Here is a 13,693-nt window from a genome sequence, read left to right on the forward strand (position 1 = left end):
ACTTCAGAAATCTGTGATGTTATCATTGTGTTTATAGGATAAGATTGCAAAATAGTTAACAATGATTAACTGACTGGGTCATGTCTCCCTGTGATCTATGCTTTTATAGATGGGAACAATTTGCACTGAAACCAGTGTATTTGCTTCTGATTATTCATACAGAATTTATATTTAGGTATTTACATGTATAGTTAGAATCTAATGAGATGGGAAGACATATCAAATTCTTCCTAGATATATTGTATTAGGGCTGACTTTGTATAGGCATTGTGCTATTGAGCTGAAAAGTCCCGTTCCCCCCTTTGAAAGTACATGCAACTTTACCCTACATATTCAAAATGGGTGGCTATGCCATGATGGCATCTTGCTGGATGACTTGGCCTCATTCTGCCAGGTTGTTCCTGGATTCCTGCCCTGTATTAAATGAAAAAGATCTTAAATATTGGGCTGTTATAGAAATGCTGAAATAATAATTAATCTCTCTCTTGTTTATTTTAAAGGGCCTATGGACATACATATTTATCTTAATACAAAGCAAATTCAAAAATATTTTCTAACTCAAAAGGTTGACGGTAAAAACATTCCTTTGGTCCAGTGATAATCAAATTCACATATTTGACAGTCCAGCTTGAAACAATCTGAAACTTTCAAACTATTTGATTGAAATTTTTATTGGGACAAAAAGGTTCTAAACATGTAAAGTCTCCAAATTACATCATATTAATATAATGCTCTAAATGTGCTTTATCTCAATACGATATTCTGTCAGATTGTCCCTTGAGGTAAAATATCGGATATAGTGAAATATATTACAAAGGAAATCGTTCTTAGAAATGCAAAACTTTATTTTATTTTCCTTTATTGTAAAAGTATTATTTCTTGCTTTTTAACTTATATGTTTTACCAATCTTTTTCTATCCAGCTTCTTCTAATTTTCTGTTCTTTTGAGCACCGAAAGGAGTAACCTATCAAGCTTTTGTTGGAGGATGTTATAAATGAAAATTTAATAGCCATTCCATCAGCTTTGTCAACTAGGTGAAGTGGTGTGTGCATGTTTTAATTACTAGGATTAAAACAAATTTAAATATGTTATCCAGGAGATCAAATGTTTGCATGTGTAGCAGGCATTTTAAAAAAATAAATCTTTAGAATATTTTTCTCCAGCAAACCCCAATATTACTTTTCACTGGATTCCTTGCAGCATTTAGCTACATCAAATTAAAAATATGATGTCTATTTTTTTTTAAAAAGGCAATGAATTACTGGGTTACAATTAAGACTTTGACATTTAATACAGTATCTTGTTTTAACAAAAGAATAATAACATAGAAAAAATTATTTAAAAATCATGGAAGATTACGGTCTGCATTACTATATATACTGTAAGTATAAAATTCACATCATTTTTGCAGTACTCTAGTGTGTATCGTAAGGTTTGTAGATTGAAGATAATTGTTGGCAATCCTTTGCAGCATTTAAAGACTACCTAACTCAAGATTATGTTTTAAACTATTTATTTAATAGAGGTATATCCAATTTGACAGCTTAAATCCTCAAAATAGGTCATATGCTGTCTTTTTGTTTGTTTGCTCAATATCACAGAGCAACTGGTGACAAATAACTCTGCGATAAGAGAGAGGACACTTGAGCAGCAGAAAGTGCCCTAAATTTTCTTCATTGGGACTCATTTTTGGAATTAAAAGGAGCCTTCCTTCTTTGCCCACACCTGCCTACAAATGGCGAGGTTACCAGAGCTGGTAGAGCTATGTGTGAACTTAACTCATGACAATAGCCCTAGAAAGAGTCAAGAAGCCAAAATGTCTATTAGAGAATTGCCAGCTTTAAAAAGCATGAAAAGGGGGTTGCAGTTGAAGTAGAATATCCTACTCTTCTTAGGAAGTACTCCAGGAAATAAGAGGAAGTGAACTTTCTCCTGTCCAATAATATTTAACTTCCATTGTTTGTCTAGTGACCTGCCTATATTGTATGCTTTTGACATCTGCCTTTAAAGATTAGTCTGTTTTTCTGCTATTTCATGTAATCTTTTTATTCTTTTTTATGGAGCCTTTTTAATTTCATTCAATTGTTCACATATATTTCATTAGTATAATTCTAACAACCTCTTCCAGTCTATATAATGTCATAATATCATGTCTGTGTTGAAAAGATTGTTCTTTTATACATTGAGTTTGGGGTGATAGCTGAAAAAATGTTTCATACTATGTTAAATCTACACATAATTACCTTTATTAAGTTTATCTGTTAGATATTCTAGTTAATGTTAATTATTTCATTTCACTCTGTCCATTTGTATGTTTTCATGGTATAATCTAGCATTAGCTGATAGTAATACTAACTCATAGAAAATCTGTTGGGTAATTAAAGCTTTGTTTTTTTCATGCCAGATATATTGATCCTGTGACACGCTCTTCTTCTGCCTATGTTTTTTCCCCTATAACCCCAAATTCCTATATTCCAGGCATGTGTGAAGTTTCAACATGTTTTGCTCATTATATTTTGTCCTGTAGTGGTAATTTCTGTTTCCATTCTGTTGTACAGAATAGAGTGGGGATTATTATGCATATAACTGAATTGTGTTCAGGGCCGGATTTAGATGAAAAGAGCCCCTAGGCTATTCCACTTATGGGGCACTTTCACCTCCCATTTTTAAGTTTGTAAATTACATGAGAGATAATAAAATACATCATTACTGTGATATATATCAATATATTAAATGAAACATGTTGTAATTGGTACTAACCTTTATAAAAAATGTGGCACGGATAATAAATAAAAATAAAAGGCCACTCTTGATCTTGAGGCCCTAGGCTGAAGCCTAGTTTGCCTATAGGAAAATCCGGCCCTGGTTGTGTTATTTACCCTTTTTCAGTTTGATTATACATCTTTGCCTCTTTAATACCTATAGATCAAATTAAATTGCAATATTTTCCCTTATAATATACAGATTAACAGCAGTTTATAATATTCTGGGATTCTAGGGATTCAAATTGAAAGGAAATAAGTAGAAATAATGGATCTGTTTAAAATAGAGATGGTAAATAAGTATGAATGTGGTCATGTCATAAGGACATACATTCATAAACTAATTCATTCTATCAAATTTGCTCCAAATTTGTTTTTTAAAGCAATCACAAAACCAGGGAATTTTCATTTACTCCCTAACATGCCCATTTTGCATCCATTCTTCCCTAAGAAAGAGTGTTGGTATAAAACTATCCTCTCTGTTTCTCTGTCTTTGCCTTTTTCCCTTTTGCCCACCCCATATGTATGTATGTCTATATATGTTTGTCTGTGTGCGTGTGTGCATAGTAATTTTATCAAGGTAATACATTTGTATTAAAAAAAGTTAAACAGAGAAATATCTACTCATGTCATGAAAGATTGTACTTTGATGGAAATCAAAGTGTGATGTATTTCTTTTATACACTTTATTTAGTTTTATATGACAGCCAGGATAATATCTTTTCCTCCTTTCAAATTCTTCCTCTTTCTTTCCATGCATTAAGTAAAGTGTGGTTACAGATTGAGTTCTGAGAAAGCTTTTCCTGTACTAGTCTATCTTTTCTATCTTTCCATCCTGCAGTGACTTTAGGATTCCTAAAAGTTATTTTTTGTGTATGTGTTGTTAAAAGAATCAGAGACTATTGATATCTTCATTTTTCATGGAATATATCTATCTTTGTTAGAGACTAGTTTCTGTATAGCTCTATTTTCCAGTTTTATACTTTCAGCATGCATAATAGATATTGAAGTTTCTAAATAAATACCCAATTAAAAGACTACAGATAAATCTCCTGGTAGTTAGTTCTCCAAGCAAGCATAGTGTCAGTGTTCCAAATATCATGCAGAAATAAATCAGAGTCCAAGGCAGAGTTATCCTTAAAGCTCCAATTTAACAAAGCAGAAATGTTGGCACCAGTGACGTGCAGTCAGGTGAGGCAAGTGAGGCACAGCCTCACCACTCTCATCATGAAAAAAAAAAGTAAAAGGAAAAAGCTGAGCTAGTTACTGCCTCACCGTGGATGACTCTGCTTAACTGTTAAAAAAAGCTGGAAAAGGTACGTGTGGATTGGAGGGAGGGGGAGGAATTCAAACTTCATCCTCCTGGTGCTGTGCAGGGCTTCCACCATTCTACTCCCTTCTATTCCCCCCTCCCAACTACTACACTAATGAAACAGCACAGTGAAATAAAATCAAGGGTGGCAGGCCAAAGATCCTAAAAGGAACATAACTACAGGCCTGACAGGCGGCCTCTCCTCAGAAGAAAAACGTTTTCTGGAAAAGAGAATTTAAATTGGAAGTTACCATACACAATTAACCACCTCTGCCTCCCCCAGGGGGACCCTTTGGCTTGTTGGGGAACTTTTCATGGAATTGTTTCACTAAGTTATCCACTTTTAGATCCCAACTTTACACCCACGTAGCTTCAGACAAAGGGTACCTCTTCCAATGCACTAAATATTGTAAGCGACCTCTATGCAGCCTGGAATCTAAGATTTTTTGCACCTCATAATGTGTTTCCCCTTCTACCACTACAGGAGGAGGGCGAGCTTGGGTGGATGGCCTTATGCTAGACCTCATTACTGGTTTCAACAAGCTACAATGGAATACCGGGTAAATTTTCCCTAGAATTCTGGGTAGGCTGAGTTGAACTGTAACTGGGTTAATTATCTTTTCTATCGGGAAAGGACCTAGAAATTTTGGACCTAATTTCTTACTAGGCATCCTTAATCTTATATATTTAGTAGACACAAAAACTTTGTCCCCCACCCGAAAGGGGGGTTGGAGGGAGCGATGTTTATCAGCTTGCTTCTTGTAGGCTTCTGCCGCACCTGTTAGGGCCTTTTTCGTATTTTCCCATCCCTTCTTTAGTGTGTCCATCCATTCATTCAGAGACATGGAGGAGGGAGGTTTTTTAGGCAGCTCAGGCATGGGAACGAATTCCATGCCACTGGTAATCTGGAAAGGAGTTAATCCTGTACTGCTGTGGACCGCATTATTATATGCCACTTCGGCGAAGGGTAGCAAGTTCGACCAGTTGTCTTGCTGATAGTCCATATAACACCGGATGTATTATTCCACCATTGCATTGGCCCTCTCTGCTGCACCATTTGTGCTGGGATGAAATGCTGAGCTGAGTCCCTGGGTGGACCCGATCGACTTAAGGAACTCTCTCCAGAACTTGGCGGTGAACTGAACTCCGTGATCTGAAATGACCCTTTTTGGCACCCCATGCAGGCGATAAATGTGTTTCACATTTCACATTCAGTCCCTTCGGGGAGAGGGGGCGGTCTAGAAATCTAAATAAATAAATAAATAAATAAATTTTCGCTAATTTCTTTGCAGATGGCAGGCCTGAGCAAGCGATGAAATGCGCTTGCTTGGAAAACAAATCAATAACTGTCCAGATTACTCTATTACCACTGCTGTCCATAAGCTCGACGATGAAGTCCATTGCGATCTCTTCCCATGGTCGGCTAGGGCTGGCCACTCGTTGTAGTAGCCCAAGGGGCTTTCCCAGCCGGGTTTTCATCGTGGCAGAAGTATCACAGCTTTTTACATAATCTTCCATCTCTGATTTCATCTTTGGCCACCAAAATAGATGCCTGGTGAGGTGGAGAGTTTTTAGGAATCTGAAATGGCCTCCTAGTTTCACATCATGACTCTGCTGTAGCACTTGCAGCCTCATTTCTGCAGGGATGTACAGTTTGGACCCCTTCCAGGCTAAGCCATCATTCAACAAGGATATCCTTGTTGTTGTTGAACCACGGGTCTGTTCGGAGGGCCACTTTCAGCTCGGTTTCCAGCTTATCTTGGCTTCGAGTGGTGATTGAGCTGCCTTTTGGTGAGAAGGAGATAAGATGGGGTGGATAACTTCTTCCTTCTTACTGTCAAACTGGGGTTTTCTCAACAGAGCATCTGCTAACAAGTTCTTTCCTGCGGGGATGTGTTTAATTTCGAATTTGAACCTTTGGAAATATTGGGCCCAACGAACTTGTTTGGGGGATAACTTCCAATGGGCAAGGAGAGCTTTGAGGTTTTTATGATCAGTCCATACCTCGAACAATATATCCCCCCCCCTTCCAGGAGATGTCTCCAGGTGAGCATTCTCCACCTGATCGCGAATGCCTCCGTCTCCCAAATGGCCCATCTTCTTTCCGTAGCGGTGAGTTTCTTGGACATGTAAGCGCATGGCAAGAGGTGGCCTTCTTTACACTTTTGCAGTAGTACCGCGGCTATCGCGACATCACTGGCATCAATTTGGATTATGAATGGTCGCTCTGGATCGGGGTGTTGCAATATGGGTTCTTGGGCAAAGAGCCGTTTTAATTTCTCAAAGGCTTTTTGACAGCCCATTGTCCATTTTAATGGTTGGTTTGGTTTTGGCTTTGTTGGGGAAGGGCCCGTCTTTAATAGCTCAGTCAATGGTAGGGCAATTTCAGTGAAGATTGGAATGAACTGTCTATGAAAATTTGCAAATCCAAGGAAGCTTCGCAGTTGTTTGCGAGTGCTTGGAGGTTTCCAATCTAACACCGCTTTCACTTTTCCTGGATCCATTTCTACCCCTTCGTTGGAGATACGATAACCCCAGGTAATCAAGTGAGGTCTTGTGGAACTCACACTTCGACAATTTTGTGTATAGTTTGGCAGCTAGAAGTTTTTTCAGGACTTGCCGTACCAGTTTCACATGTTCTTCCAGGGTCTCAGAGAAGATCAAGATGTCATCTAAATAGACGAGTACTCCGCGGTACAGGTGGTCATGTAGCACTTCATTTATGTACTGCATGAATACTGTGGGTGCTTCTTGTAGTCCAAAAGGCATGACTTTGTACTGGAAACTGCCCACGGGAGTGTTAAAAGTGGTCTTCCACTCATCCCCTTTTTGGATTTGTATACGGTGATACGCCTCTCTCAAGTCCAGCTTGGTGAAGATCTTGCCTTTAGCCAAGTGGTTCAACATATCTTTCATGAGGGGGAGGGGATAGGTGTTCTTTTCCCATACCACATTCAAAGCTTGTAGATCCACACAGAGGCGAACTCCCCCATCTTTCTTTTCTCCGAAGAGCACTGGAGCCACTACTTTTGATTTTTCTGGTTCAATAAAACCCCTTTTTAAATTGGTGTCGATGTAGTCCCTCAATTCCATCATCTCCTTGGGAGTCATAGAGTACATTTTTGGCTTTGGTAAGGTTGCCCCAGGTTTGAAGTCTATTGCACAATCTGTGGGGCGGTGAGGTGGAAGGTAGTTTCCGTCTTCCTCACTGAACACCTCCGCCAGATCCCCATAAATCCATCACATGGTCCAATCTTCTTCTTCGACCCCGACAACTCCACCCCGCTGGTTCCGGTCAGGTGTCAAGGTTCGGAGACAAAAGATGACCTTGGCTTCTAGAAAAGAATGACAACAACACATTCCACCATTCTACTCCCTTCTATTCCCCCCTCCCAACTACTACACTAATGAAACAGCACAGTGAAATAAAATCAAGGGTGGCAGGCCAAAGATCCTAAAAGGAACATAACTACAGGCCTGACACATAGTTATGGGTATCAGAAAAATATTTTTCTAATAAAGATGGCTCTTTTTTTAAAAAAAAGGTATGTTCTAAAATTTACTTGAAACAGTCTCATGTACCGTGTTTCCCCAAAAATAAGATAGGGTTTATTTACTTTTGACCCCAAAATAAGCCCTTGGCCTTATTTTCGGTGAGGTTTTATTATTTTTTGAGGTGCAGGAAGCTGCGAGCATGGTCATCTCATGGCTGCTGCTGTGTTGCAATATTTTCAGGGAGGGCTTATTTTAGGGAGAGGGCTTATTTTAGCACACGTGCTCAAAAGCCCAATTGGGCTTATCCAGAGCAAGATGGCAATTGCTGGCTGTATTCTAAAATGACTTCATTAGTACATTCAGCATTAATATGAAGGGAAACTTAATGGCCAGGTAAATATGCATCTGTGTAGAGGAGCTCATGTATATAAGGCTCCTTAGAGGAATGCTGAAAGCTAAAGTATGTAGGGAAATTTGGTATCAGGACTACAATTTGAAGGACTAAATTGTCAGCCATTTTTTCCCCAAAGGAAGAAATTTCTTCTTTGTGATAGAGATGAGCAAATAGCTTGATTCTAGAAAGATTGACTCAACCTTCCATACTTCTGAGGTCGGTAAAATGAGGAGCCAGATTGTTGGCGGCAATATGCTGACTCTGTAAACTGCTTAGAGAGGGCTGCGAAGCACTGTAAAGCGGTATATAAGTCTAAGTGCTATTGCAAGTGGAAGATGTCTGATAGTTTGTTTTCATTTTAGAATTAAGAATATCATTTATAATATATTTTAAAATATACTTTAATATTTTAATAGCTTCTCTGCTTTTAGAATGAGTACAAAATGTTTAAATAATTTGTGTATATGGTTAATCAATAATAATAATATTTGAGCACACATCACTTAACCTGTTGCAAAGGTAGATAAAGGAATCTCTAAATTTTACATTTACAAGGTCCTGCAATGAAGGCATTGTAAGTTACTCTTTCTGGGCACCACAGGTTCAGGCAGCACTGATATTAAAGAGAACCGCAACATGGACAACATTCCACCTAAAGATGGGACTGTGCAAGGTGCTGGGCAGGGGAATCAACTTCCTAATGGCGGAGGCACTAGCAGCAGGAAGCGGCTGTTGGAGGAGGGAAGCAATGGCCATTCCAAGTTCCGCCCAAAGAAGAAAAAGAAAACTCCAGGTCCAGTGCTGCCCAAGAATGCCCTGATGCAGCTGAATGAAATCAAGCCTGGCTTACAGTACAAGCTCCTCTCCCAAACTGGACCAGTTCATGCCCCAATTTTTGTGATGGCAGTAGAAGTTAATGGGCAGATGTTTGAAGGGTCTGGCCCCACAAAAAAGAAAGCAAAACTCCATGCAGCTGAGAAAGCTCTGAGGTCCTTTGTTCAATTTCCTAATGCATCAGAAGCTCATCTAGCAATGGGTAGAACTCTTTCGGTAAATACAGACTTTACTTCTGATCAAGCCGATTTCTCAGACACCCTCTTCAATGGGTTTGAAAATCCAGTTCAGTCTGACCATTCCTTTTACTTGGAATCCAATGGAGATGGTTCCTTTACCTCCAGTCCAGATTTCAGCCTCTCATCTGTTGTGGCTAGTAGTTTTATCCAGTCATCTCTCCCTGCCCCATCACTATATGCATCAACCAGTGGGAAGAATCCAGTGATGATACTAAATGAACTTCGACCAGGGTTAAAGTATGAATTTATTTCAGAAAGTGGAGAGAGTCATGCCAAGAATTTTGTAATGGCCGTGTCAGTGGATGGCCAAAGGTTTGAAGGTTCTGGACGGAACAAAAAACTGGCAAAGGCTCGGGCAGCTCAGTCAACTCTCGCGTCTTTGTTTAATATGCAGCTGGACCAAACACCATCTCACCAACCTATTCCTAGTGAAGGCCTCCAGTTACACTTGCCACAGGTGAGAAAAATGATACAGGGTATTCATGATGCAAATGTTTACAGTGCTGGGATTGTTTTCATTGTAATTCCAATTAAACATATCTGGAAAGCCATAACATTCTTGTATACTACTAATATATTTCTGCCAGGTCTCTTAATTATATTTGTGTTTATTGCTGAGGAAAAGTTATGATTTTTAATTCCTGAGAATATCTTATATTGCTAAGAAAATAGGCATAGTAATCCTGAGCCTTAGGTATGATTTGATAAATTCTATTCTTGTGCAAAATGAAACATGTTTAAGAAAGGGTGGAACTACTATTATAATATTGTTTTGTCAATATGAACAAACATCATACCAATGTTGCTTGCCAGAAAGCCATGGTAATTTGTATAACTTAATAATACCTTGTCAAAATCAACTGGTAACTGCTTCTAGATAGGCAAGACTTGAGATGACTCATCTAAGTGATTGTAGTCACTTCCTTATAAGCATTTCACTTTGTAGGCTGCTTTGTATGCAGTGTTGTATGCCAACACTGGTATTCGGTCACCCATTGCATCTCCCCCCCCCCCCCCATAGATGTGAATCTCTGCTATTTCTTTAAATAAAGAATAGCTCTCAAACACATTGTTTTCCCTGACTGCACATGATAATAAATGAAGGACACTGCTTGTACCATCACCAGGTCAAATGTTCGTTGTCCATTTAGGAGGTAAAACTGCCCTGTCTCTGTTCCTAGACATATTAGAATTTTGGGACATTTGGATCCCTTTAGGGTTATATAGTCCAATGTTGCTATAAATGGCAATCCTCTGTATAATTTTACAAACAACACTTGTTCTCATTGTTTCTGTAATGCCTCTTAGTACTACATGGTCACTGGCTGATTGCAGAAGTAAGGTCAAGAATCCTGGAATGCTGAACCAAGAGCTGTCTGAACCATTGGAGATGTTGTCACCAGTGTCTTTTTGTCTTGCTAAATCTTCATGAGATTTTTGAGGCAGGAAATAAATGTCTATATTCTACTTCAGTGCATCTTTGCTCATAGATTTAATTTAATTTGTTTGTAAAATGTGTTACTTGTATATTGAATGGCTAAGAATGAGATACAATTTAGCCTAAATAAATTAAGTGTAAACAGCTATATTAAAGCATTAGAGTTAAAAATAATAAAAATAAAATATCAGAAATATGTAAAACCTAGCAGCAATGAAAAACCAAAGTTCTGAAAAGATTTTGTAACTGATTGGGGGGAAAAGGAGTGTAGTAGACAGTACATCTTTGGGAGACACACTTTACAGGTTGAGGTGGAAAAGGTATATATCAGAAGGTTTGCTCCCAAGTTGCTATCTATGCAAAGACACACTGAGTAGACTCACCAAAGTGGGATTATGTATACACAAGAAAAGTTCCTTCAAATACTATAGGGTCTAAAGAAATAAAATTCTAAAATCTCACGCCCATTTTTAAAATTAAATTCATTGTGTTACATTTGTCCTATTCATCAGTTATCCAGCTACTTTTTCAAATGTACTGAATCATCCCAAGACAGTCCAGAGCATATCATATCAGTTCTGCAGTTCTAGATTGGTTGGCCTCTACAACCTCCAAATTTCCCATAAAAATAAACCCAACAAATGAGCAAGGCAGTTTCATTGTTCAAATCAGGCCCAAATCCCGGGAAATACTGAAACATTCCATTGCTCCTTAGCCAAAAGATCAAAATGTATAGAATTCCACCCACCCCCCAACTGCTGAATAATTATGTGAATAAGAATGAAGGGGGAAAATTAAAATTGCATGGAGTTCATGTTTCATAATAGTGCCATAGCATGATTATATAATTCCCGTCATTAATACTTGAAAAAATAATATAAATAGTTTGATATTGATCATCATACAAATATAGAGACTGATTTAGGCTTAAGCTACTTGACTTATAAGGTTGGGAATTGTAGATGAGAAGATTTACCATACCTTTTATTCACCTCCTGCCCAACCTGAACCTGAACCATAAGGCAAATAAATTTGATAACTAGCTAAATAACTAACCAACCAACTTCGTTTCCCTATTGCATAGGTTTCAAAATGAATTTTTCCCTCCATTATTAGCTTTTAGCAAGAGTTCTTCTGCTTTGCCTCATGTCTCCTTCAATGTTCTTTCAAATCCATCATGCATTTTGAGGAACACAGCCACAGAGACCTATATAGCTTTTAGGAATAAATGTGTGTTCTTTTTTGTTGTAAACCATTCAGCCACAAGACCCTCATTTGACACACCCATACCTGACCATCACAAGACCCTGATCTGATGTGACCCTGATTTGACACGTCCTCACCATCACAAGACCTACTGACCACACAAAGCCCTTATAAGCAGAAGAACACTGACATCTCCCAAATTCCACTGAAGATGTTACCTAACCTGGTAACGAAACTTTTGAAACCAACCCACAAGCTCAGAGAATGAACCTCCACCCTCATCTTACACCCGAGCTACAGATATTTGCCACTATAGTGAGCTGCATTTAAAGAGAGCAAGTTTGGCGTAGTGGTTAAGGTGTCAGGCTAGAAATTGGGAGTCTCTGAATAAGAGTCCCCCTGAGGCATGGTAGCCAACTGAGTGATTTTGAGCTAATCACTCTCTCTCAGTCCTAGGAAGTAGGCAAAGGCAAACCATTTCTGAAAAAGTTGTCAAGGAAACTGCAGAAACTTGTCCAGGGAGGGCCCAGGAGTCAAGACTGACTGGAAGGCACATACATACATATCTACATAAAATCAGAGATGAAGGAATCACAAAGTTTATTATGCATACTCAATGTTGTTGGATGTTATGGCATTCTTGCAATTTTAAATGTAAAAAATCTTAGAATAGACAATTCTAGGAAAAACTTGATGTATATTAGCCCAATTCAGTTGGAGCTTACTACTTGATATTATGGAAAATCAAGTTACAGTTCTTAGAATATGAAACCTAAACATAATAGTATTTTCTAACAATTAGAAATACACTATTTGTTTTAATGAATTTAGCAGTAAATTATCAAAGTTTTTCTTTTTGACAGTTAATAATATTGTATTGTTTTAAAAGGGGAGATTATTTGAATGGTTAAAAAAATGGAGAATTTGTAATAGTTTTTATCTATGTTCTGGGAGGTATTAGGCAGCAGTTGGTAAAATAATTTGGAAGTTTTCTTTCCTTATTGTTTGACCCCCTATTTAAACATGTTATACTTGAACTGGCCAATTCTGAATTTTGTTCAGCAACACGAAAGATCCGTCTAGTAACTAACTAAATAACTGTCAGTTTTCATGTTATGATATTTCCTTCCCCGTTTATTAACAATTTATTGTTTATATTCAATGTGTATTTCATAGTTCTCACATCTAATAAGTAGTTTACTGTGATGATTTTAAAACTTAATTTGATTTTTTAAAAGGAATCTTTTATTCTTAAGATATTAGAAATACTGTACAAACTTGGCATTTTTGTGGTTTTGATAAAAATCATAATGAATGTCTTCAATTATATGATGTACGACTGACCTTGCTGAAGCAGAATCTTCCTTTAAATCAGTTTTTATACTTTTATGATTTTCTAGCCATATGTGTGTGTGTGTGTGTGTGTTGTGTTGTATTTGTGCTTATATTGTGCTATATTTGTGTGTGTGTTGTATTTGGGCATACCAGGGGTTGTAACACAAATATATATATGTATGTATGTATGTATGTATGTATGTATGTATGTATGTATGTATGTTTTCGTAGATTTTCACGGGTGTAGGTATGCTGGTTTTGTTGTATTCGGGTCTTTTCCCGTGTAAGGTTATATATATATATGTTTTTAGTGTTTATTTTTAAGTCCAAAATAGATTTGTGTTTCTGAACTGTCCAACATACCAATATATTTTTGCAGGTTTTAGCTGATGCTGTTGCACGCTTGGTCGTAGAGAAATTCAGCGATTTGACAGATAACTTTACATCACCTCATGCACGTAGAAAAGTGCTAGCCGGTGTTGTCATGACAACAGGTAAAAACAAAACAAGACCAACCTGCCATTCAACTGGGTTCTTTATCCCCTTGTTTGTATACAAAATAAAGCGATCAAGGTAAATTGATATTTCCCCTTTCTTTCCCATATTTAATAATGTGAAATCTCTTCATGCCAAAAATTATAATTAGTAATTCATATTTAATTGTAATTTCTAAATGT

General features: G+C 37.7%; 1 protein-coding gene across 7 annotated transcripts in view; it reads left to right on the plus strand.

Annotated features, from left to right (window-relative positions):
- Window positions 1–13,693, plus strand: part of ADARB1 (adenosine deaminase RNA specific B1) — a 117,546-nt gene that overhangs the window by 40,607 nt on the left and 63,246 nt on the right. For 6 of the 7 annotated variants that reach the window (XM_081944388.1, XM_081944385.1, XM_081944382.1 and 3 more), the window contains 2 exons: window positions 8,566–9,494; window positions 13,396–13,510. In XM_081944388.1, the coding sequence (XP_081800514.1) occupies window positions 8,566–9,494; window positions 13,396–13,510 (1,044 nt within the window). Of the gene's footprint in view, window positions 1–8,121; window positions 9,495–13,395; window positions 13,511–13,693 lie in introns of those variants that run through there. The other variant, XM_081944387.1, reaches the window with a different exon arrangement.

The sequence above is a fragment of the Natrix helvetica genome (genome assembly GCF_964273705.1).
Source record: "Natrix helvetica genome assembly, chromosome: 2".
In the NCBI taxonomy this organism is placed as follows: Eukaryota; Metazoa; Chordata; class Lepidosauria; order Squamata; family Natricidae; genus Natrix; species Natrix helvetica.